This window comes from Schistocerca americana, chromosome 2 (assembly GCF_021461395.2).
Source record: "Schistocerca americana isolate TAMUIC-IGC-003095 chromosome 2, iqSchAmer2.1, whole genome shotgun sequence".
In the NCBI taxonomy this organism is placed as follows: Eukaryota; Metazoa; Arthropoda; class Insecta; order Orthoptera; family Acrididae; genus Schistocerca; species Schistocerca americana.
Window position 1 is genome coordinate 451,236,371 of NC_060120.1, and position 27,340 is coordinate 451,263,710.

The 27,340-nt window shown below is 42.0% G+C and overlaps 1 protein-coding gene across 1 annotated transcript in view; it reads right to left on the reverse strand.

Annotated features, from left to right (window-relative positions):
• LOC124595764 (sialin-like) overlaps window positions 1–27,340 on the reverse strand; it is a 111,897-nt gene that overhangs the window by 81,303 nt on the left and 3,254 nt on the right. Inside the window, exon 2 of the mRNA XM_047134645.1 lies at window positions 1,577–1,818. Coding sequence (XP_046990601.1) covers window positions 1,577–1,818 — 242 coding nt within the window. The remainder of the gene's footprint in view (window positions 1–1,576; window positions 1,819–27,340) is intronic.

The window sequence follows — 27,340 nt, forward strand, 5'->3', positions numbered from 1 at the left end:
TGAGGGACACAGAATGAAATTTGACAAGACTGTGATAGTTTCCAATACTTCTGGATTGTTGTACAGTTCCAGTTCTTGGAACAGTGTTTATAAAGAGGCAATTCAAATTAGATTGCCAGACAACTTGAGTAATACAGACAATGGCTTTCTTCTTACCAGGACATGCACCTCTCTACTAGCTTGCATCAAAACAGAATGTTTTATGGTGCAGCCAGCCTGGGCGTTTGAAAACAGTCATTGATTGTGGTATACCATTGCTGCCAGTGTTCTACTAAGGGTGGCGTCACCTGCTCAGTCTTAGAGGGCAACAACTGTGATGAGTGGCACATGCACTGTGTATGGTATGGAGAATTATATAGGATGATGATCTGCAGCTTTGGTATCTGTTCTCAGCAGGTCTCAGTAGCAGCAGCATTTTCCTGAAGATGGTGAACAGCTGGATCATTGAAATTTTAATAAAGTTGATTTTAGGATCTGGCAGAAAACCCAAAGAAACTTTCAACTGGATGCTGTATCATGACAATGCCCCAGTTCAGCTGGCCACTTCCATCACAGTATTTTTGCCCTCAAAAGGATTTCCTGTTGTTCCACAGTCCCCCTATTCATCTCATTGAATCCTTGTGACTATTTTCTTTTCCCAAAATTGAGAAATTGGATAAAAGGACATCATTTTCGGAATCCAGAGAATGTTAAATAGAATGTGATCAACAGGTTAAAGGACCTACCAGCTGAAGCCTTTCAGTCTGTTGCCAACACTAGGAACAATGACTCCACTGGCATAGAGATGCCAAAGGGAACTACTTTGAAAGGGACAATATTATTGTTTAAAAAAAGTAAAAACTTTGGTACATAAAAAATCAGTCTCTTTACATTTCTCACATAGTAGCAAAACCCACACACTACTGCTGGAAGCTAACAGCCAATAAAACCATGGTCCAAAAACAGATCCATTTGTCAAGAGATTACAATTTACATACTCTGCAGCTATTCAGTTCAAATAGTTTTCAGCTGATTAAAGACATTATTAATCAATCTTTGCAGAAAGGAATAGCAAAAAATTCTCATTGTGTGACACACAATCAATTACTACAGCACAGCTTAACACAACAAATTTGATATCAAAGTAATCAATAAGCAATGCTGTTGTTATCAAATGGCACATTATTTACTGAGCACTTGCTTACTAGTTAATGTGACGTGAAGCAAAACAAATGGAAAAATGCAAATAAATGTAGAGTTGTGGATGCTTTTTGACAGGCTATCACATTTACAGTTCACATCCCACCATCACTGCTTCTTTTCGTCCCAACTTTGCAGGTTTTACTAAAAGACAGTGGTAATCATATTCCATATCACTGCATCTTATGTGGTCTCTTGGAATAAAGCTCATCACACTGCATCATCAGGCATCAATGCTGACTTGTGTACTATGAGATATTTAATGCTGAATAATGATATCTTCAGCCCATCAGAAAAGCCTTCAGACAAATAACTTAAGTGACTCATTCTGTGTTTTTTCTGTAGAGCTAATAGCATTTGATGTAAATAGAATATGAAATATGAGTGGTGTACTCACATGTCCATCATCAATTTTGTTTGGTGAAGAGCTGCTGCTGTTTGATGCAGATTCTGAACCAGATATGTCATCATGGTTGAAACATTCACTAACAATATTAGTAGCATTACTCAGAGGATTTGATGGCCGCCTGATTACCATGTCTACTATAGCAATGTTGATGTTGGTGCGGATCATGTAATTAACTGCTGTACCAATAAATATCAAATACCAAAGAACTGTCCTAGCATTGATACTGCATCCTGAAAAAATTAATTCAATATCAGCCTGTATTGCATGACATACCTGTTTATTGAGAATCCACAAACAATGGACAACATTCTTACATTACTAAACAAATAAAACAAGTTCTAATCATGTACATTTTTCACTTCATGTATTATTTTCAATTTCTTTCAGAAGCTACCCTCCAACAGAACATTGATGCACTTTCCTGAGAAAATGTTGTTCATTCATGCTCTGTCTGTCTTCCATAAAGAATTATATGTTGCAAAATTAATTATGTAATTATAAACAAATACATGTGTCCAGAATGTGATTTTCACTCTGCACCATAGTGTGCGTTGATATGAAACTTCCTGGCAGATTAAAACTGTATGCCGGACCGAGACTCAAACTCGGGACCGTTGCCTTTGGTCCCGAGTTTGAGTCTCGGTCTGGCACACAGTTTTAATCTGCCAGGAAGTTTCAAATACATGTGACTTACACACACACACACACACACACACACACACACACACACACACACACACAGATACAGTAAATGCTGTTTTCGGTTACATGTTACTGTGCTCCAAGCATCAATTTGTTATAGGGATGTGGTTGCATTTCCCTTATTTTATGTATTGTTCCATCAGGTGTCCATTACTGTTATAAAATGTAAATTAAAATCAATTCTTATTAATCACTCTTGCTACAAATCATTTTATTATTTAGATTTAAGAATTAAAGTTCTTGTTAGTAACATGATATGTAAGTAGCTTCTGTTCATATAGCATATAAATTATTGTTTTCTTTTGACAATAATCAATGTAAATATATACTGATATGCAAAACCAGTCCGTATTCATAGTTCACTATTGTATGAAGAATTTCCAGAGACTTGATCTGTTCATACTGGTGATAGGAACTGTATTACTGCTATTGAATTTGGAGAGACTAGTATTTAGAATTACACTGAAAAGAAGTGGAAGGAGAAATACATTAACAAGGTTTTATATGTGCCATATAACCTGATCCCCTTTGGTGCAGCCCTTCATAAAGGTATGAAACATCTGTCTGATAATTATATATGTACATTTTTAAAGAGTATAAGGAGAGAGAGAGACATATCAGACTCGAAATTTAACATTATCTCAAAAAATAAGCGCTGCTGAAACACTGATTCTATTGAATCTCTCCTTGTTTCACGTGAAATAAGGGTACTTACACCAGAATACCAAAGAAATTAAACTAGTTTCCAAACGCCAAGATGGATTTCAAAGATCACATATTTCCGTGTAAAGGCTGCATTATTGGTAAAGTGCACATACTATCATTTTCATGCAGTGCTACCAGTCTGCCCCGATAGCTGAGTGGTCAGCACGACGGACTATCATGCCCGGGTTCGATAACCGGCTGGGTCGGAGATTTTGTCCGCTCGGGGATTGGGTGTTGTGTTGTCATTATCATCATCATCTTATCCCCATCGACATGCAAGTCACTGAAGTTGCATCAACTCAAAAGACTTGCATTAGGTGAACGGTCTACCCGACGGATGCCCCAGCCTTACGTCATTTCCATATATCCAGTGCTACCAAATAATTCCACCCAGTCATACAAAATTACAATCAATTGATGTGCTGATACACACAGATTTATGTGGGAAATGATGTTCCTGTTGATGTTTAAAGACAATACAATTATGGAGAACAAAGCACTTCATTAAGCGCAAATAAAATGTTCATTAAGCGCAAATAAAATGCAGCTTAGTGTTTGAGAAGTTTTTTAAAGTGGCTGTGTTACATTCATGCAGGATATAGATTCAATGATTGGTAAGCAATTAGAGTAGCAATTTTGTTTTTTAAGTTATTCATTTTGCAATCCATGGAACCACATTACGAGTGTGTCGCTAAGATGTAGAATGTGTCACAAATCAATCAAGGGGTTGATAGTTCGACTTTCCAGTATGGCATCTTGCACCATAAAAAGTTCCATATAGCCCAAGAGAAAATCACTTCATTGAAATGTGAAACAAGCGCTTTTCAGTTTGTCAGGACTTCCCTGCATACAAAGGTTGCCATTTGAAGTGTGGGCAGAAGTAATGAAATATACTGTTTACACTCAATTAAACTGGGACAAATGGAAAAAGGTAATAACATATGAACTGTTTCTTGAGAAGAAGCCAAACTTAAAAAGAATGTTTACGTAGTATATGTTGTGTACCAGGCTTCAGGTTACACAGCAGATACCATGACAGGCCACCACACAGCCTCTCAGTACCAAGCAGAGGCCTCCAGACTGCACTCACAAATTCTGACCACTTTCTGCTTCCACAGCATGTCCATCTATGCAGTGTACTTGCTCATGATAGTGTTGCCAGCTGCCAATGGGATTGCTGTCTGCCATACACTACATTGCTTCCACCTTGTACTGGCAGAGATGGAAATCCTTCCACTGACAGGTTCAAAACAGGACATGCTGTAGAAATTCACAGTTTTGATCTAGCAGTCATACAGTTCAGTTCAGCGCATGCAGCCAGCTCTGTACAGTTCTCTGAAGACAACATTCTGACTTGGCAATTACTATTTCTGGAGAACTAGTACTATGCAAGAGTGTCCACTACATCACCTTTAGTCACAGAAACAATATCGTAGACTGCCAAGAGACCGCAAAGTTATTTGGACTTCATTGCATTAGGTATAGGTCATGGAAGTGCCACACATCAAACCACACCAAACTTAAGTGCCATTTGGTACACTTTGAATGAATGTTATTGATTATTCCTTATTTTGTTGCCACGTATCTGTTATAGTGCCGCCCTGTCAAGTAAGTGTATCAGTTGATAGTTCAAGCATCCAGTGGCCACCCAGTTTATTGAAAAATGTCAGTAAACATCTTTTCTGTTGCTGTGGATATTCGGGTTGAATTAATAGTAACATTCAGTTACAATATTCTCAACAATATCTAAGTGTGGTGATCTCGACCTTTTGCATCTTTCAACAGAAAAGCGATTTGTAGTGTTTAAACCTGATGGAATAACTACATTCAGTGATCATTCGTTTGCTAAAGTGGCAAAATAATTCTATACACAGTTCCTACTAGAATATGAGGAAGAATCTGCAGCATTTATCATTTGCATGATGAAACAGTGATGGTTTTGTGCCATCTCAGGCCCTGTAATGTAGTGGTTGACAGAAGCAAATTATGCAGCCACCTTGTTGATCTATGTGTTTATGAAGGTAACATGTTGTATTTGGTCTTTTTCGTAGTTATACTTGTGCCTTATGAAAATATGTAATTTAAGTGATACAGTACATTAAAGCTGTCTTGAGAACATGTCATTTTTTGTGTGTTTCCTTATGCAAAAGGGTTGGGAAATGCGACATCAGCAGCTAAACAGGAAGTAGATTTATCTTGGAGTTAGCTCTTGGTATTGTTTAATAGCTGATTATGAAAGGAAAAGGAGATATAATCTGTATATATTTTAGAAAGCCCTGGCACCATAGTTGCAAATCAGTAAATGTCACAGATTTCCTCAATATGTCAACCACAACCATGCCTGTTCAAACATAAAGCTATTTTGGAGCTTTCACAAAGTACAGCTAATATAAAGCTAGCCAATAACTTCGATTATATTTTCTGGTGTGGAACATAATACATTATCTTCTTCCCCCTTAAAATGATTCTTGGCTAGGTGAAGCATTAGGGAAAACTTCTAAAAAAACATCAGGTGATGAAAATTACACCCACCATTCCTTGAACATTATTTGCATTCCCCCCCCCATTATCAAAATTTACTTGGAGTAGTGCAAAACTATATTATATAAAGTTCACTCGCAAATACATTTGCACACTGCAAAACAAATACAAATTATTGATTTATGTGTGGAAATGGCTCTAATTCAAACCTTTTTGTCACAAAACTCATATGTTTAGGAAGAAACAGGTCACAACAGCTATATCAAAAACAGAAAATCTAGCAAATAGGCAGGATACAGACTGCCACATACACAGTGCCCTCATCATTGGACTCTGGCAGCTGAGTGTTGTATAGGGTGTTTCATGTATGATGCAAGTACAGTGTCCAGCAGTTTACTGGGGAGGCAGGCTTTGCTCATGATATACACTGCAGCTTGATCATCGGAATCTGGCAGATGGTGTATTAGTTTTAGTTCAACTAAGATGAGTTAGGGGCGAGCTTGTGAGCTTGAGAACTAGTCTGAAAACATCACAGAAACATTTAGCACTTAGAACATGTATTTAATGATGATAAATCATATAATTTGATCCATACTATGTACAGTTTCCCAGTAGGATTTTCGAACATACTGTATCCCGTTCTTGAACATTATGAAATGTCTTGAAGAACACGATCAATCGACAGTGTCAATATTACATATACCCAAGTCATTGGGTATGTAGATTGGACAACAAGAACAAAAATGGTGGAAAGGAGGACAGAGAGAGAATTACAGGTACAAAGCTGGAGGAGCAGGAGGTCTAGAGATCGAACCAGCAGAGCAAGATGGCAGGTTTGTGGCACAGAGATTGAACTATGAGAACAAGATGGAAGCTCTCGGGTAAAGAGACCAGACTAGTAGAGCAGGCACTGAAGTACGAGAACAAAGATAGTGGCTCAAAATACTGGGTTGTAATTAAGAAAGCAAAAGTTGCGTGTGTGCGCAGCTCCCATGACTCAAACGGCTGTAGTTGCTGCAGTGCATCCATGTCCAAAGGAACATTGCATCATACTTCTGAACAACACAGGCACCGCAATATTGTAGTTATCTGCCAACAGCAGGAAAGCGACATTCAGTTATATATAGTTTCAGTTCTGTTCCGCTACAAATTTTTGTTGTCATCATTCTGTTATACAACTGATGGCTGTCCATATTCACAACTGTGAACACATTTTATGTATTTCGTAATGGTTGCAGTCATTGCATCAAGTCTGTGAACAATACAAGCCCTTCAGCATCGTACTATGACACATAATCAACACGGATTCAGAAAATGTTACTTTTGGAATATAACTGGCTTTTAAAGCAATAAAAGTAATGGTTGCTATAGAATGAGGATCTCAAGTTTATTCCATACATCTAGATTTCCAGTAGGTTTTGGACACTGTTTCTCACAGGCATCTTATAATCAAACTGCATGTTTCGAGTATCGTCTCAGATGTGTACCTCGATTTGTGACTTCCTGTCAGGAAGGTCACAGTTCATACACTACTGGCCATTAAAATTGCTACATCAAGAAGAAATGCAGATGATAAACAGGTATTCATTGGACAAATATATTATACTACAACTGACATGTGATTACATTTTCACACAATTTGGGTGCATAGATCCTGAGAAATCAGTACCCCGAATAACCACCTCTGCCCATAATAACAGCCTTGATACGCCTGGGCATTGAGTCAAACAGAGCTTGGATGGCATGTACAGGTACAGCTGCCCATGCAGCTTCAACACGATACCATGGTTCATCAAGAGTAGTGACTGGCATATTGTGACGAGCCAGTTGCTCGGCCACCATTGACCAGATGTTTTCAATTGGTGAGAGATCTGGAGATCTGGAGAATGTGCTGGCCAGGGCAGCAGTCGAACATTTTATGTATCCAGAAAGGCCCGTACAGGACTGGCAACATATAGTCGTGCATTATCCTGCTGAAATGTAGGGTTTCGCAGGGATCGAATGAAGGGTAGAGCCACGGGTCATAACACATCTGAAATGTAACGTCCACTGTTCAAAGTGCCGTCAATGCGAACAAGAGGTGACCGTGACGTGTAACCAATGGCACCACATACCATCACAGCGGGTGATACGCCAGTATGGCGATGACGAATGCACGGTTCCAATGTGCGTTCACCGCAATGTCGCCAAACACGGATGCGACCATCATGATGCTGTAAACATAACCTGGATTCATCCGAAAAAATGATGTTTTGCTATTCGTGCACCCAGGCTCTTCGTTGAGTACACCATCGCAGCGCTCCTTTCTGTGATGCAGAATCAAGGGTAACCGAAGCCATGGTCTCCGAGCTGATAGTCCATGTTGCTGCAAACCTCGTCGAACCGTTCATGCAGATGGTTGTTTTCTTGCAAACGCCCCCATCTGTTGACTCAGGGATTGAGACGTGGCTGCACGATCCGTTACAGCCATGCGGATAAGATGCCTGTCATCTCGACTGCTAGTGATAAGAGGCCGTTGGGATCGAGCACGGCATTCCGTATTACCTCCTGAACCCGCTGATTCCTTATTCTGCTAACAGTCATTGGATCTCGACCACGCGAGCAGCAATGTCGCGATACGATAAACCGCAATCGTGATAGGCTACAATCCGGCCTTTATCAAAGTCGGAAACGTGATGGTATGCATTTCTCCTCCTTACACGAGGCATCACAACAACGTTTCACCAGGCAACGCCGGTCAACTACTGTTTGTGTATGAGAAATCGGTTGGAATCTTTACCATGTCAGCACGTTGTAGGTGTCGCCACCGGCGCCAACCTTGTGTGAATGCTTTGAGAAGCTAATCATTTGCATATCACAGCATCTTCTTCCTGTCGGTTAAATTTCGCATCTGTAGCACGTCATCTTCGTGGTGTAGCGATTTTAATGGCCAGTAGTGTAGTACCTGACGGGAAGCTATCTGCTGAAACAGAGGTGATTCTGGGTTTCCCCATGAAGGAGGTAGAGGCCCTCTAATATTATTAATTTATTTTAAACGATTTGGGAAACAAGTTGAGCGATGCTCTTAGGTTTTCTGCAGATGATGTCGTTTACCGTTTACGAAAGACATAAGAAAAGCAGAACAAATTGCTAAATTATGTACACATGATATCTGCATTGTGCAAAAAATGGCATCCGACTCTAAACAATAAAACGTACGAGGTCCTTCGCATGAGTGTTAAAAAAATTCGTTAAATTCCTTTTACATAATAAATCACAAACATTTAAGAGTTGTCAGTGCAGCTAAATGCGTAGAGATTACAATTATGAACAACTTAAACTGGAAACTGGCAGAAAATGTTGCGGGGAAGGAGAACCAACCACTGCATTTCATTAGCAGATACTTAGAAGATGCAATACACTAATAAAAAGACTACCAACACCCACGCTTGTCCATCTTCTTCTGGAGTACTGCTTCAGAGTATGGGATCCTTACCAGACAGGACTGATGGAGGACACCGTAAAAGTTAAAAGATATGCAGTTCATTTTATATTATAGCGAAATGGGAGAGAAGATAGTGAGTTAAGTGTGGCACTCATCAGCCCCGGATCTACGATATTTCCGAACTGGGGCAAAATCTTTGATGAAAACGTAGCAGATCTACCAAAGAGACTGCCTACACTGCGCTTGTCCATCCTCTGCGTAATGTGGGCGGTGTGGAATCCTTACCAGACAAGATTGACGGAGTACATCGAAAAAGTTCAAAGAAGGGCAGCACGCTTTTCATGTCACTGAAATGATACCGGATTTGGGATGAGCATCACTTAAACAAAGGCGTTTTTCTTTGCGGCGGAACCTTCTCAAAAAATTTCAGTCACCAATTTTCTCCTCGGAATGCGAAAATATTTTGTTGACGCCGACGTACTTAGGGAAAAACGTTCATCATAATGAAATAAAGGAAATCAGACCTGGAACGGAAAGAGATACACTATGTGGTCAAAAGTATCCGGACACCTGGCAGAAAATGGCCCCCTCCATCGCTAATGCTGGAATTCAGTATGGTGTTGGCCCTCCCTTAGCCTTCAGGACAGCTTCCAAAAAAATGGTTCAAATGGCTCTGAGCACTATGGGACTCGACTGCTGAGGTCATTAGTCCCCTAGAACTTAGAACTAGTTAAACCTACCTAACCTAAGGACTGCACAAACATCCATGCCCGAGGCAGGATTCGAACCTGCGACCGTAGCGGTCTTGCGGTTCCAGACTGCAGCGCCTTTAACCGCACGGCCACTTCGGCCGGCTACAGCTTCCACTCTCGCAGGCATACGTTTAATCAGGTGCTGGAAGGTTTCGTGGAGAGTGGTAGCCTATTCTTCACCGAGTGCTGCTCTAAGGAGAGGTATCGATGTCGGTCGGTGAGACCGGGCATGAAGTCAGCATTCCAAAACATCCCAAAGGTGTTCTGTAGGATTCAGGTCAGGGCTCTGTGCAGGCCATTCCATTACAGGGATGTTATTATCGTATAACCACTCCGCCACAGGCCATGCATTATGAGCAGATGGTCTATTGTGTTGAAAGATGCAATCGCCATCCCCAAATTCCTCTTCAACAGTGGGAAGCAAAAACGTGCTTAAAACATCATTGTAGGCCTGTGCTGTGACAGTGCCACCCAAAACAACAAAGGGGTGCAAGCCCCTCCATGAAAAACACGACCGCACCTTAACACCAGCGCCCCCGAATTATACTGTTGGCACTATACACACTGGCAGATGATGTACCCGCACCAGGAATCGGATCGCCACATTGGGTACCGTGATTCGTCACTCAATACAACGTTTTTCCACTGTTCAATCGTCCAATGTTTACGCTCCTACACCAAGCAAGGCTTGCATTAACTGGCGTGATGACGGCTTATGAGCAGCCACTCGACCATGATATCCAAGTTTTCTCACCTCCTGCATAACTGCCATAGTACTTGCAGTGTATCCTGATGCAGTTTGGAATTCCTGTGTGATGGTCTGGATAGATGTCTGCCTATTACACATTACAACCATATTCAACTGTCAGCGGTCTCTGTCAGTCAACAGACGAGGTCGGTCTGTACGCTTTTGTGCTGTACGTGTCTCTTCACGTTTCCACTTCACTACCACATCGTAAACAGTGGGCCTAGGGATGTTTAGGAGTGTGGAAATCTTGCGTACAGACGTATGACACAAGTGATATCCAGTCACCCGACCACGTTCGATGTCCGCGAGTTCCGCGGAGCATCCCATTCGGCTCTCTCATGATGTCTAATGGCTACTGAGGTCGCTGATATGGAGTACCTGGCAGAACATGGTAGCAGCATGCACATATGATAAACGTATGTTTCTGGGGGTGTCCGGATACTTTTGATCCCATAGTGTAGGTGCTCGTTTTTCCGCGCATTATTCAAGATTGGAATAATAGAGAACCCTCTGCCAGGCACTTAAGTGTGATTTGCAGAGTACACATTTAGATGTAGATGTACATGAAATTCATTTTGAACACAATGACATCAGCTTTATATTCGTTGCAGAATATCACGACTGACTCCCAATGATTTCGACCAGGCCAGCAGAGTACTTCCGGAATGAAATCTAGCACTTGTTTCAAATCGGGGAATCCCAGGCAAGTACACATGAAAAGCATTCAGTTCAGTTCAGAGAGGCCATAAAGATTGTCTGTGCTCAGGATTAACTATATAAAACAAAATGTTATCTGTTATAATAATAATTTATATTCTCTGATTAAAAGATTGACGTGAGATTTTCGTCCACTCATTCCCCCCTCCCCCCCCCCCCCCCCTACTAATGAGATTTGGTGAGATTTTGCCAGACACACCCCTCGCCCCACTTTGAGCTCACGTAATTAATGGTTGCCCTCGTATTGGCTCGGAGGAGACGAGTATGCCGCTGACGTTGTACAATGCGATCCTGCACTGAGCGCGTCGTTTGCCGTATGTAACATATGCAGCATGCCCACGGAATCTCGTAAATACCTGCTTTGCGCGACTCTTTAAGTCGTTTTAATAGATTCCATTAGTGCCGAGATATTGGAAGGAGGACTAAAGAGTGCTTTAACTTCGTGTATTCTCAGTATTATGATGCCTATTGTTGCTGAAACATTTCCAAAATAGGTAGATAAGCAGTCATTTTGAAGGCCTCATCCTCTTGCTTGTCCTGCTGTTCGTACGTCTGTACTTGCTGAGATGAACGTTCATTGTTCAGGAAGACATTTTGCAGTTGGTGCACTTCCTTTTGCAGATTATCAGCATCTGACATGGAATGGGCTAGGTTAATCAAGATTTTTAGAATGCTCATCGTTTTTTAACAATCTGATGGTGTTGCCGTGGGGAGTTCTTTGTCTTCCCAGCTGGTGAATCCTTTTATGGAAATTGTAAAACCAACGGCATATTGGCGATACGTTGATGACACTTTTATGGTTTGACCTCAGCGTATGGACAGTCTCTGAGAGTTCCTTCAACATGTGAACTCCAAACATAAAAACATAAACCATAATTGCTTGCCGTATTTAGAAGTCTAAGTGCAACTTATGAGAGATGACATTAATAGTGGGGCTACCTGTTACCTGCCCCACATTCCACTGTTGCCTAATTTATTCAAGATGGCAGCGATGATGTCATACAACATGTTGACCTGTAGACTTGGCAACAGTGCATGACGTCATCCAAGATGGAGGATTTTAGCGGGAAGTTTGAATTTTGGCAGTAAGATAGGGCAATTGGGCTACCTCCACTAACCTAACCCTCCAGAAAAAAAAGTGGTGAATGTGTCAGAAAAGTACCGAAATATGTGAAGTGTATTAACTCTTAAGTTGGCTGATAAGCTCCATAGTTCCGAACCAGTGGATGTCAGAAGACTGCAGCTGGTAGTCATCTGCTTTTTACTGCAGCCGACATTACCCAACAGATAGTGCTGTCAGGTAGCTACTGTTGGCTGCAGCGTAACAGTGTTGTACTTCACTCTATAGTCTGTCAACACTGAGAAGAACGAGGTCTCATTATAGTAGAGTCGGCATAAGTTGATTTCTGACAGTTGCAGTAGCTTTGCTGAATTTCCTTATCCTTCCATCGGGCGCGACTGTTCAAATTGATACACGTAATTTGTTGTTGTTGTTGTGGTCTTCAGTCCTGAGACAGGTTTGATGCAGCTCTCCATGCTACTCTATCCTGTGCAAGCTTCTTCATCTCCCAGTACCTACTGCAACCTACATCCTTCTGAATCTGCTTAGTGCATTCATCTCTTGGTCTCCCTCTACGATTTGTACCCTCCACGCTGCCCTCCAATACTAAATTGGTGATCCCTTGATGCTTCAAAACATGTCCTACCAACCGATCCCTTCTTCTGGTCAAGTTGTGCTACAAACTCCTCTTCTCCCCAGTTCTATTCAATACCTCTCATTAGTTATGTGATCTACCCATCTAATGGTGGCTGGTTCAAATGGCTCTGAGCACTATGGGACTTAACATCTGTGGTCATCAGTCCCCTAGAACTTAGAACTACTTAAACCTAACTAACCTAAGGACATCACACACATCCATGCCCGAGGCAGGATTCGAACCTGCGACCGTAGTAGTCACACGGTTCCGGACTGAGCGCCTAGAACCGCGAGACCACCGCGGCCGGCCATCTAATGTTCAGCATTCTTCTGTAGCACCACATTTCGAAAGCTTCTATTCTCTTCTTGTCTAAACTATTTATCGTCCATGTTCCATTTCCATACATGGCTACACTCCACACAAATACTTTCAGAAACGACTTCCTGACACGTAAATCCATACTCGATGTTAACAACTTTCTCTTCTTCAGAAACGCTTTCCTTGCCATTGCCAGTCTACATTTTATATCCTCTCTACTTCGACCATCATCAGTTATTTTGCTCCCCAAATAGCAAAACTCCTTTACTACTTTAAGTGTCTCATTTCCTAATCTAATTCCCTCAGTATCACCTGACTTAATTCGACTACATTCCATTATCCTCGTTTTGCTTTTGTTGATGTTCATCTTATACCCTACTTTCAAGACACTGTCCATTCTGTTCAACTGCTTTTCCAAGTCCTTTGCTGTCTCTGACAGAATTACAATGTCATCGGCAAACCTCAAAGTTTTTATTTCTTCTCCACGGATTTAATACCTACTCCAAACTTTTTTTTTGTTTCCTTTACTGCTTGATCAATATACAGATTGAATAGCATCAGGGAGAGGCTACAACCCTGTCTCACTACTTTCCCAACTACTGCTTTCCTTTCATGTCCCTCAACTCTTATACCTGCCATCTGCTTTCTGTACAAATTGTAAATAGCCTTTCGCTCCCTGTATTTTACCCCTGCCACCTTCAGAATTTGAAAGAGAGTATTCCAGTCAGCATTGTGAAAAGCTTTCTCTAAGTCTACAAATGCTAGAAACGTAGGTTTGCCTTTTCTTAATCTAGCATCTAAGATAAGTCGTAGGGTCAGTAATTGCCTCACGTGTTCCAACATTTCTACGGAATCCAAACTTATCTTCCCCAAGGTCAGCTTCTGCCAGTTTTTCCATTCGTCTGTAAAGAATTCGCGTTAGTATTTTGTAGCTGTGACTTATTAAACTGGTAGTTCAGTAATTTTCACATCTGTCAACATCTGCTTTCTTTGGGATTGTAATTATTATATTCCTCTTGAAGTCTGAGAGTATTTCGCCTGTGTCGTACATCTTGCTCACCAGACGGTAGAGTTTTGTCAGGACTGGCTCTCCCAAGGCTGTCAGTAATTCTTATGGAATATTGTCTACTCCCGTGGATTTGTTTTGACTTAGGTCTTTCAGTGCTCTGTCGAACTCTTCACGCAGTATCGTATTTCCCATTTCATCTTCATCTACATCCTCTTCCATTTCCATAATATTGTCCTCAAGTACATCGCCCTTGTATAGACCCTATGTATACTCCTTCCACCTTTCTGCTTTCCCTTCTTTTCTTAGAATTGGGTTTCCATCTGAGCTCTTGATATTCATACAAGTGGTTCTCTTTTCCTCAAAGGTCTCTTTAATTTTCCTGTAGGCAGTATCTATCTTACCCCTCGTGAGATAAGCCTCTACTTCCTTACATTTGTCCTCTAGCCATCCCTGCTTAGCCGTTTTGCACTCCCGTCGATCTCATTTTTGAGACGTTTGTATTCCTTTTTGCCTGCTTCATTTACTGCATTTTTGTATTTTCTCCTTTCATCAATTAAATTCAGTATCTCTTCTGTTACCCATGCATTTCTACTAGACCTCTTCTTTTTACCTACTTGATCCTCTGTTGCCTTCACTATTTCATCCCTCAAAGCTACCCATTCTTTTTCTACTGTATTTATTTCCCCCATTCCTGTTAATTGTTTCCTTAGGCTCTCCCTGAAACTCTGTACAACCTCTAGTTCTTTCAGTTTATCCATGTCCCATCTCCTTAAATTCCCACCTTTTTGCAGTTTCTTCTCTTTTAATCTACAGTTCATAGCCAATAGATTGTGGTCAGAGTCCACATCTGCCCTTGGAAATGTCTTACAATTTAAAACCTGGTTCCTAAATCTCTGTCTTACCATTATATAATCTATCTGAAACCTCTCAGTATCTCCAGGCTTCTTCCATGAATACAACCTTCTTTCATGATTCTTGAACCAAGTGTTAGCTATGAATAATTTATGCTCTGTGCAAAATTCTACCAGGCGGCTTCCTCTTTCATTTTTTAGCTCCAATTCATATTCACCTACTACATTTCCTTCTCTTCCTTTTCCTACTGTCGAATTCCAGTCACCCATGACTATTAAATTTTCGTCTCAATTCACTATCTGAATAATTTATTTTATCTCATCATACATTTCATCAATTTCTTCATCATCTGCAGAGCTAGTTGGCATATAAACTTGTACTACTGTAGTAGGCGTGGGCTTCATGTCTATCTTGGCCACAATAATGCATTCACTATTCTGTTTGTAGTAGCTTACCCGCATCCCTATTTTCCTATTCATTATTAAAGCTATTCCTGCATTACCCCTATTTGATTTTGTATTTATAACCCTGTATTCACCTGACCAAAAGTCTCGTTCTTCCTGCCACCTAACTTCACTAATTCCCATTATATCTAACTTTAACCTATCCATTTCCCTTTTTAAATTTTCTAACCCACCTGCCCGATTATGGGATCTGACATTCCACACTCCGATCTGTAGAATGCCAGTTTTCTTTCTCCTGATAACGACGTCCTCTTGAGTAGCCCCCGCCTGAAAATCCGAATGGGGGACTATTTTACCCACGGAATATTTTACCCAAGAGGACGCCATCATCATTTAATCATACAGTAAAGCTGCATGCCCTCGGGAAAAATGACAGCTGTAGTTTCCCCTTGCTTTCAGTCGTTCGCAGTACCACAACAGCAAGGCCGTTTTGGTTAGTGTTACAAGGCCAGATCAGTCAATCATTCAGACTGTTGCCCCTGCAACTACTGAAAAGGCTGCGGACCCTCTTCAGGAACCACACTTTTGTCTGGCCTCTCAACAGATACCCCTCCATTGTGGTTGCACCTATGGTACGGCTATCTGTATCGTTGAGGCACGCAAGCCTCCCCATCACCGCAAGACCGCTACGGTCGCAGGTTCGAATCCTGCCTCGGGCATGGATGTTTGTGATGTCCTTAGGTTAGTTAGGTTTAACTAGTTCTAAGTTCTAGGGGAACCATTTGAACCATTTGAACCTCCCCATCAACGGCAAGGTCCATGGTTCATGTAGATATTTGCTGCAAATTATTTGTCAGCAATTGGCAGCACTGGCGCCTTCCCACTGGTAGCTTCACTTCTCCGACCACTATATATTGTTGTGTGCTCCAGTATTAATGCGACTGTTCTGTTGTCGAGATATTTGCTGATTGCTCAGTTTGATAAACTGCGCCTGTTCCCATTACATTTCAACAGGTAATTTCTTTGATTATCAACAACTTAGTAAGTAGTAGAAAGTAGAATGCAAAATGCACTTATATTCTTTTAGTAGCGTTTAGTCGTCTTTTACAGTCGTCTGAATATCAAGTATCAAATTGATACACCGCGCCCGATTGCGTTTTCTATAGGAATTTTATGATTTTTGGTGGGATATACTTCATGATGGCAAGCTACAGTAAGACATATAACCTCCTCGACCCAAATCATGTTGCAGAAATCCAAAAGATGCTATTCGAAGAGGATGACAATAAATTTCAAGAGGATTTTGAAGATGAAGTGGACACAGATGGTGATGACATAGTTGAAGTCCGGCCTTAAGATTCAGAAACAGAGGAAGACGACAGTGAAGATGACGAGGAAGTACTTGATGAAAACAGCCATAACTATATGGGAATGGACAAAGAGACAAAATGGAATAAAGTTCCACCATCGCACAGAGTACGATTCAGGGCTCTCAATATTATTCGGAAGTTACCCGGACCTATAGGTGTGCAAAAGCAGCGAGAACGCCTTTGGAATGCTGGAATTGCCTCATAGATGATGAAATTTTGTCTGTTATAGTTTTGTGTACAAATCAGTACATGGAGAGCGTCAAAGCTTCATTACAGCGTGAGAGAGACATAAAACAAATAGACATTACTGAATTGAAGGCCTTCATCGGTCTCTTATTTTTAGCTGGAGTAACAAAAGTAAGAGACAGAGCTTAGAGGATGTGTGGGGAACTCATGGGGATGACATTGAGAAATTTCGTCTCGTAATCAATATAAAACGTTTCAAATTCAGTGTCTTAGATTTGACAATCGGGCAACTCGCGAAGAAAGGAGACGATTAGACCAGATAACAGAGATTCGGGAAATGTTTTCTGTATCTGTACAGAACTGGCAGTAATACTATACCCTCGGAGACAATGTTACAGTAGATGAGAAACTGGAAGGTGTAGTTTTCGCCAATATATACCTAGCAAACCAAACAAAAATGGGATTAAGATATATGCTCTAGTGGATTCCCAAGTATTTTACCTGTATAATTTGGAAATATACGCTGGGTTGCAACCAGAACGATTATATCACGTAAGCAATAAACCTTCCAATGTTGTTCTGTGACTATGTGAATCTATTTATCAGTCAGGTCGAAGTGTGACTGCAGACAACTGGTTTACTGGTACTGGCTTGATAGAAGAGTTACGAAGGAGAAATCTTTCTTTTGATGGAACTATGAAGAAAAACAGGCATGAGATTCCTCCGGAGTTTTTGCTACCAATAAAGGAAGGGCTGCCAACAGTTCACTTTTTGGCTTCAAGAAAGGATGTACTGTAGTTTCCTAAGTCCCTAGAAAGGGGAAGAGCGTGATCCTAGCATCAAGTTTGCATGACGATAATTCAGTAGATGCTGACACTGGAGATCAATTAAAGCCATCGATTGTAACAATTTATAATAGCACCAAAGGTGGAGTCGACACTATGGATAAGTTGACCTCTTCGTACAATGTTACAACAAGCGTGCGCCATTGGCCCACGGTTATATTTTTTGCAGTGATCAATATGAGTGGAATCAATGCACAAGTAATCTATTGTGGCAACCATGAGAATTGTATCAGAAGAAAAGGGTTCCTGAAACAACTATCTCACGCATTAGTTCTACCTCACTTGGTTCGAAGAAGTTTGGACACCACAGAAGTTCACAGGGATCTTCAACTGAGTCTACAACATTATAGGCCAACGTGTGAATACGAAGCATAAGACGAAATCAGAAAAGGAGAAAAAACAAATGCAAGCAAGAGGAAAGGGTGTAATACGTGCACAGTAAGAAAAAGAGTGACAAAATATTGTTGCAAAATTTGTCAAATACCAATCTGTTTGATGCACATTGAACTTTTTTGTTCTGACTGTGGTAAAAATCCTCATATGTTACCACAGTCCAAAAGTGACGATAACACAACTGAGTAAGTAATGGCACCATTGTTATTGTGTTACAATGTCATCTTTGCCTTTCTGTAAAGATATTTGTCATTTATAATGAGCTTAATTAGTAAAATGTAATAAAGAAGCAAGTGAAAAAAGGCGATGTTATCATTTGTTACCTCAGTCCAACACTGACGAAAAGAAATCTGAATGAAAACTATTTCTATTGCTGTTGTGCTCTTTTGTCTTCTCTGTCTTTCTTTAAAGATATTTTTAATTTATTGTGTGTTTTGTTAATGAAATTCAGTAAATAATCAGGTGAATAAGCGACATGATAAATTTGATACACCGTACCCGATCTCGTTGCGAATAACACCGCGCCCACAGAAGGTTAACCAATAACGTTACGCGACTTTGTAAACATCTTATGACATCGCCACAATGTTGCCTGGGCTCTATAGACTGTTTCCGCCTGCAGCCATTGGTGCTTCGCAGTTGAAAGTGGGCAACAGCGCTGCAAGCTGGCAGGGATCTTCTCAGACTGTCTAGATTATAGTTCTGAATCTACGTATACATCTACATGGATAGCGGTTCACAACCCCACAACAAGTCACAGCAGTCCACTCACCCCACCGCCTCCCCATACGGAACCCAGGGTTATTGTGCGGTTCGGCCCCCAGTGGAGCACCTCCCTCCCCCCCCTCCAGCAACTCCCTCCCCCCCCCATTCCCCCCACCCCCACCCCCGCCGGGAACGTCTCACACCAGACAAGTGTAGCCCCAAGTGTTTGCGTGGTAGAGTAATTTTGGTGTAGGCGTACGTGGAGACAGTGTTTGCACAGCAATCACCAATAGTGTAACTGAGGTGGAATAATAGGAACCAGCCCGCATTCGCCGAGGCAGATGGAAAGCCGCCTTAAAAACCATCCACAGAGGGGCCAGCACACCGAACCTCGACACTAATCCACCAGGTGGATTTGTGCCGGGGGCCGGCACACCTTCCTGCCCGGAAAGCAGTACGTTAGACTGCACGGCTAACCATCGGGCTTGCGTACTTTACATTTGTCTCAGGTGTAGAAGTATCTATTCTCTGGACCTGCTGACATATCAGGTATCTGTTGAATGGTTAACTGACATAACCCGGAAAGCATAGAATCAGGCCGGCCGCTGGTGGCCGAGCGGTTCTAGGCGCTTCAAAAAAATGGTTCAAATGGCTCTGAGCACTATGCGACTTAACTTCTGAGGTCATCAGTCGCCTAGAATTTAGAACTAATTAAACCTAACTAGCCTAAGGACATCACACACATCCATGCCCGAGGCAGGATTCGAACCTGCGACCGTAGCGGTCGCTCGGCTCCAGACTGTCTAGGCGCTTCAGTCTGGATCCGCGCGACCGCTACGGTCGCAGGTTCGAATCCTGCCTCGGGCTTGGATGTGTGTGATGTCAAAAAATGGTTCAAATGGCTCTGAGCACTATGCGACTTAACTTCTGAGGTCATCAGTCGCCTAGAACTTAGAACTAATTAAACCTAACTAACCTAAGGACATCACACACATCCATGCCCGAGGGAGGATTCGAACCTGCGACCGCAGCGGTCGCTCGGCTCCAGACTGTAGCGCCTAGAACCGCACGGCCACTCCGGCCGGCCTGTGTGATGTCCTTAGGTTAGTTAGGTTTAAGTAGTTCTAAGGTCTAGGGGACTGATGACCTCAGATGTTAAGTCCCATAGTGCTCAGAGCCATTTGATCCATAGAATAAGGAAAATTGTAAATTTCTGACGGGACGTAGTATCGGAAATAAGAATAATATAGTGTAACTTTGAAATGGGTTCAGTCAACCAAAACTATATGCTATAGAATTAGGAAACGAAAAATATCCATATTGCTCAGATCATATGAGCAAAAATATTAGTGAGTAATCACAGTGTGCAGTTATACAGGGTGAACATTAATAAAACCGACGAAATACAGGGACGTATTCGTGACTGGAAATGGAGGAAAATAAGCCCTATGAACATGTGTCCGAAAATGGACAGTGTGTGTGCGACGACAACAAATCGTCCCAGAATACAGTTCAGAACTCTGTCGCATCCACCTCAAAACATACGTTCAAAGTGGCCTCCAAGGGATGCAATGTCAAGTGGGGTACACATAATCGTACTTTGGCTTACACCATGTTGGCGGGTTACCTGCCTGGAGCTTGTTCGTCTCAGTGTCTTCTAGAACCTGGTCCTCCAAATCTGACGGACGCACAGTCCGCAGCCTCCCTGCACCTTCGTTCGTTTGTCTGTAAGGACCCATGATGACACAAACGCTAGAAATGGGCTTTAAATGTTGCGGGATGGGGCTGGTGTCCATGAGGGTACTTTTTAGGTGCTGCCTCTCGACCGTTTCCATCTGATTGCCTGTATACAACACCATCTCAGTTTGCTCTCTATATGAATACCGGACCATTCTGCTGCTTGCAGTTAGCTGCGTCATTTACATAGCCTGAAACACACAAAGAACACACGTCACATAGTCGAGGAAGTGTCATTCGTCAGCGTCATCTACCGTGGCTGATGCATTTCGGAATACATCTTCGTAGGACCTTTCTTCCTCTATTCCCAGTCAGTAAACCGCCCCTGCAGTTTGTCGGTTTTATTAATGTTCACCGTGTATATGTAAATGTCTGCAGAGAACGATCAAAGGCAAAATTTGGGACGAAATTATTGGAAGAAGGGAGGAGTGTTGGCCGGCCGGTGTGGCCGAGCGGTTCTAGGCGCTACAGTCTGGAACCGCTACGGTCGCAGGTTCGAATCCTGCCTCGGGCATGGATATATGTGATGTCCTTAGGTTAGTTAGGTTTAAGTAGTTCTAAGTTCTAGGGGACTGATGACCTCAGATGTTAAGTCCCATAGTTCTCAGAGCCATTTGAACCAGCCACCATTAGATGGGTAGATCACATAACTAATGAGAGGTATTGAATAGAATTGGGGAGAAGAGGAGTTTGTAGCACAACTTGACCAGAAGAAGGGATCGGTTGGTAGGACATGTTTTGAAGCATCAAGGGATCACCAATTTAGTATTGGAGGGCAGCGTGGAGGGTACAAAGAGCCATTTGAACCGTTTGAGGAGTGTTGCGCCGCAGAAAAAAATCTGTGTATAAGCCTAATTTTTTTAAAGTTCTACCACACAAGCTCAAAGCGGAGGAAGCCAGCTCGGGGTCAGCGTGCCAATTGGAATGTCCACACGGCCCATGTAGCGGAAGACAGGGTACCAGGCGAGCATTGCACACAATCCCCCAACGAGGGTAGCAAAAGGGTAAACGCCACAATACGACGTAGCAGGGCAGTATGACGTAGCACTCTCTAACTTCAAGCGCCTGAGCGCAACTGCAATAGTCAAACGTTGCTGAAAGTCCCGAGTTCGGCGAGCCTGAATAATTATTGAACCACCACCCGCAGAGGCAAGTAACACTGACGAGACGAATAATCGAGGGCCGTCGCCCCCCCCCCCCCCCCCCCGGTAGCTGTGTGGTCAGAGCAACAGAATGTCAATCCTAAGGGTTCGGGTTCGATTCCCAGCTGGGCGGAGATTTTCTCCGCTCAGGGACTGGGTGTTGTGTTGTCCTAATCATTATCATTTCATCCCCATCGACGCGCAAATCGCCGAAGTGGCGTCAAATCGAAAGACTTGCATCCGGCGAACTGTCTACCCGACGACAGGCCCTAGTCACCCGACATTTATTTATTTTATCGAGGGCCAGTTCGATCATGCACCCGGAGCCACCGCGTCATGGGCGTGGGCTCGACTCTTCAAATGAAGGAGGCCAGAGAAACATTCGGTCGTGCCACCATTCTGTACGTGTTGCCAGAAGAGATAGATTGATGATCTATTGAGTTTGGCTGGCATGCTGCCAGCACCCCTCCCATTGACGGTCAACCGCGGATGATCTGCAAAATGTCATCTGCACACTGTCCAGGTGTTGCGCAGCCACCTGGCCAACTCGTGAACATCTACTGCAGTCTCGGTCAAACCATGATGGACGACCAGGGCCTAGTCCTCACAACAACCGACGTCCTCACAACAACCGACGTACTCACAACAACCGACGTCCTGTACCACACAGTCGGCTATCCTCGGCTGAGCGCATGACGTGGTGTCTGTGAGAGAGCTGAGGTGTAAGGGCCGCACTGTACCGCAGAAACAGGGGCGGGAGGCGTTCAGCTGTCCCCACACTGCCGCCTCCACAACACGGCTGCCGCTCATTGACCTGCAGCTCCGATGTCACAGCTCACTGGCGGGGCTCAGAAGCAATTCCTTGCAGCTCGCGCTGATGCCCGATCGCAGTCTGACACACTGAGACAACCTTATAACTCTGTTACTCTTCTAGACAAACACACGTTATTACAGATACCCCGATGTCACTAAAGCATCTGTGCGTAGTGTGACCACTCTTCCACACTCCATGCTCAGACTGACAGAGACAACCTTATAATTCTGTTACTTATGTAGGCAAACACACGTTATTACATGTACCCCTGTGTCACTAATGCATCTGTGCGTAGTTTGGACCACCCTTCCACACTCCATGCTCGGCCTCCTGCACATAAAGTGACCCCAACTCCCTCGGTCGCAACATATGTCTGCAATGTCGTACACGATGGCTTGTCTTGCCGCTGTAAAACCTATATCACTATAGTTTGACTATTGTGTGCTAGAGCTTATGCAGTTACACAGCCAGTTAATTCCTATATTAGCGCCGATTATATGATATACACTTCGACATAATCATCAGTCTCAAGAACAAATGGCTACCGAAGTTCAGGACACTATTAAAAACTGATTAGTATAATGCTATTATCACAGTCTGAGGGAAACCGACTCTAGAAGAAAATAGATACGAAGGAGTTCTATTACTGTACGTTGTCTCAGCTGCTATTTCACTTCAAGGTCTCACAGTTAACTCACTGACAGACGACAGCCTGACAAACATCTGGATGTTATGGTTGCCAGGCTGTAAAGAAGGTGTGCGCTGGTAGGCCTTGATGTCCTTGTGCAGATGTTGCATAACGTTTCACTGTCTATCTTTCTCTGTAGCCTGTGTGTTAATTTAATCTCCCTTGCTTGACGTTGAAGGGAACGAATCAGCTCTCTTCTATAAACATTTTGGAGAAGCTGGAACGGGCTGACTGCTGTTTAGCTGAGGGAGATGGCACATGCTTTGGAATTTAAATAATTTAAAATACTCTAAAACAGCTAAACTCTTTAAATTAGCTGAGAAAGAAAACTGAGGAAAACTGACAACATGAGCATTGTTTTTATGGTTTCAGCAAGATCCCGAACCAGCCTAGGAGCTAAATTTATAAGTCCGAATGAAACAATTCATTCGTTATAGACAGAAAAGGTTATAAGCAGAGAGGGCAGGTTTGGTTGAGTAAAGTAGCGCATTAAAGCCAGATGCGGATAAGGATCCCCTGTCGTTGAAAAACGCTACCGGGAAGAAGAAGAGCGTTGCAGTATAGGGCAGAATTACTTATTACAGTTTAAAATTGTGCCAGTTAAATCAAAAAGTACTGACGTCGCCAGAAAGAAGTGGCGTTAACAGAACGCCTATGGCGGGTGGCGTGCCAGTCGCAATGGGCTCTTTATGTTAGCCAGTTATGTGAATCTGCTGCACTTCCGTATTGCACGGCATCGTACTGCACGACAAGCGGACCACCGAATTGTACGGGATGGTACCGAAATGTTCTGGTAACGTTGACGTTGGGTTAGCAGCGGCCAAAGTAGACATCTGTTTTATACCTCTTGGAGCACGGCTTGGTAATTGAAAGACGGGTTAAATGTACTGGTCTACATAGTTAAAAGCCGCTCTGACCATTGGACAGGAAATCTTTCGAAATTTTGGTGAATTTAAGAACCGCTCTCGGAAGCTTGTAAGGCACCTGCTGATCCTTCGTTACTTGACCATAGATTTCACTTAGGCTGCTAGGAATTAAAGTTGCGATTGTGTACTACTGTGGCCTGCTTCAAGAGCACGCTCAGCAAATAGAACTCCTGGCCTGTTACTTAGTTCAGCTCAATAATTTCACCCGTTAACTTTTTCTCGGCTGTGTCTGATAATGACGCTTTCTAAGAACGCGGATTTAACAGAAGCAGCAATAAAAGTTCCCCATATAAGTCTTTCTGGATCAAAGAATATTCCCGAACCATAGAGAACGAAACTTTTGCCAAGTTACCGAAGAGTAGAATCACGGAAGGAATACCTCTCTTGTATGTCTGTCTCGGCCACATATTTTGTAACTACTCTATCCTAAGAGATACGTGATAAACGATACCGATCCTGGAAAACCTCTCAGACGACGAGAGCACAAAACTTTGCAAAGATTCAACCACTCATTCCTAAGATAACATGGAATTCAAGGTTAAAAATTTCACAGCTTCATACAATAGCAAGTTTAAACCTTATTAATTTTCGAAGCCTATCTTTCGCAACTGAGAGTCAAACTCGCTCACTTTTTTGTTTTGTTTTGTTTTAGGGCGCAAAAACAACTGGGTTCATACGCGCCCAAGTCAAAACTATAGAATACGAACACAGAGAGGAGGGAAACAACTATACGTCAGTCCCAATGGACAGAACAGGAGACAGCTAAAAACAGGCACGTAGAGAAAGGGCTAAAAAAAGATATAAAAATGGAGGTCCAAAACTAAAAATTAAATGGCCTTCGCCACATTGCTTCGGCTGATAAAAAGTAAAAGGCTGTCGACAACCCCCGCGTCATTCACTAAAACGGCTGATAAATCAGACGGCAAACCCAAGCTGGAGCGTAAATTGTTAAAAAAAGGGTATTCCAGCAGGAAGTGGCGAACAGTTAAAATTTGGGGGCAATGCGTACGAAGTGGTGCGGTAGCGCGACTGAGCAAATGACGATGGCTTAAAGGACAGTGCCCAATACGCAGTATCACGAACCCTGTCTGACAGCCAGAAATATATGTCTATATGGCAAAATATTTTTCAAGAGACAGACAGTAATAACTAAATTTCAAGATGTGAAGGCTTCGAGCAACAGAAAATGCATTACGTGATTGCCTCAGCACCTGTGCACCAGCAGCTGATGCCGAAGGAAGAAATCGCCTTCACTCACTTTTATAATTGGTTATTTGTCCACAGTGTTAATCCCTAGACCTATTATTTATTTACTTCCAATGATGGACACCATAAAACTTACTACTAGCGAAATACGACTGTCAATTATTAAAATCATCAGCATTAAAGTGTTATAACATACAAAAAAGAAAAGCTAATAATAACAATGTTTATGTATTTCTTTCATTTGGAGTGATAATAGGTAATTAACTAAGAGTAAGATGAACCGAGACTTGAATGTAACCATAACAAATGAATACTTAATTTGTAAAGGTATTAAATAACAATGTGATTTGTTAAATAGTTAGACAGCTAGAAGATAAATAAATACAACAAATAAATAAAAAATTGAGTTCATTTTAACACACATTATTACGAAATTATGTTGACGGCTAATTAATAGTCGACAATTAACTCTTTTCATATTATACTTTGTCGAAAGACTCTCTATAGCCCACATATCATTTTTAGACTATGCAAATACGAGACTGCAGAAATATGACTGCAGTAATTTTACTGATTCATTTTAAGGAGGTCATATATGCAGGCTTCTGTACAATAAGCTTCCTCTGTGACAGAAAGACATTTCTATGGGAGTGCCTAGACACCTTCAACATTATGAATCGTAGGCGCTTTCTACTCCTGGAGTGAAATGTTATCCAGGTGTAACATTTCCTAAAAGAAGGCCAAAGCGATGACTAACCTTGGCTATGAAAGACGCTGGACCATACACGATTAGATTTTTGTATTAGAGAGATGAATAAAATCCAAAGTTGAAACAATCAAAACACACTAAATTGCCGTTAGCATTAATGATAGCACTCTCCCCCGTGCTAAAATGTCAAAATGATAAATATTTGTCTGTACTGAGAGAACCAAAATATGAACTGAACTCAATAGTGGAATTTACGAAAGCTTTAATTTCAAATGATACATTTTATACGTTTGTTTCTCAATTAATAATCACCTCTGTAAGTTATTTGGATGCCTTTGACAATCGTGTATAAAAAGATATAACTGTATACGCGGCTGGAAATTGGATACATATTTACAGGAAACTGTTTTGTCTCAAAATTGTCAACGATATAACAAATATTTACTGTCTTAGTTGTTAATGATGTCAGATAAAGACAAATCAGAGAAGTATCCGGATGGGAGTGCTGTATTCATGCGTTTGTCGCATAAGTAGTTTTTAAGACCGATGGGGAATAACACTCAGGCCATTATTATTGTTCCCGTTCTTTACTGAAGCAGCGCTGCTTTAACACAGTACTTCTGGTACCAATATTTGTACAACGATGAATACTATTCGAAGTTCACGACTTTCTGCTGCACAAAATTCATACAACAAATTGTCAAAGGACAAACAAATAAATCAATGTGTTGTGCCAAGTACATGTAATAAAACAGTACGTTTCAGCAGGATGAAATTCTGGTATCTTCACTCTTCCTATGTAAATTTTCAGTCGCAAAATGAGCATAATACGACTTTACTGCTAGGGACAGCAGCAAATCGAATACATCAGCACACGTTTTTCACTGTCAATATGACTCCGTTGTACACAGCAAATACAAATTGATTAGTGAGTCACACTGTCAGGTAAACCGTACACCTGCTCAAGGGGTCATGAGCTTCTTTTAAAAATGTGCAACATTGCGTCTTCTGTCATTGTTCACTCTTATAATTGCATTTCTTTGAAAATACACGACCATCAGGGATGCCAACACTGAGTGTTCATTTACTGTGAGTACGCCACAGTTACCGCTTATCTAACATACGTTCTACAATCCCTATTACATAATTATACAAGATGTTACTACTCTGCGCTCCAGAGGAGACGTATTAACTAAACTACGTATGCGCACTCCATTGTCAC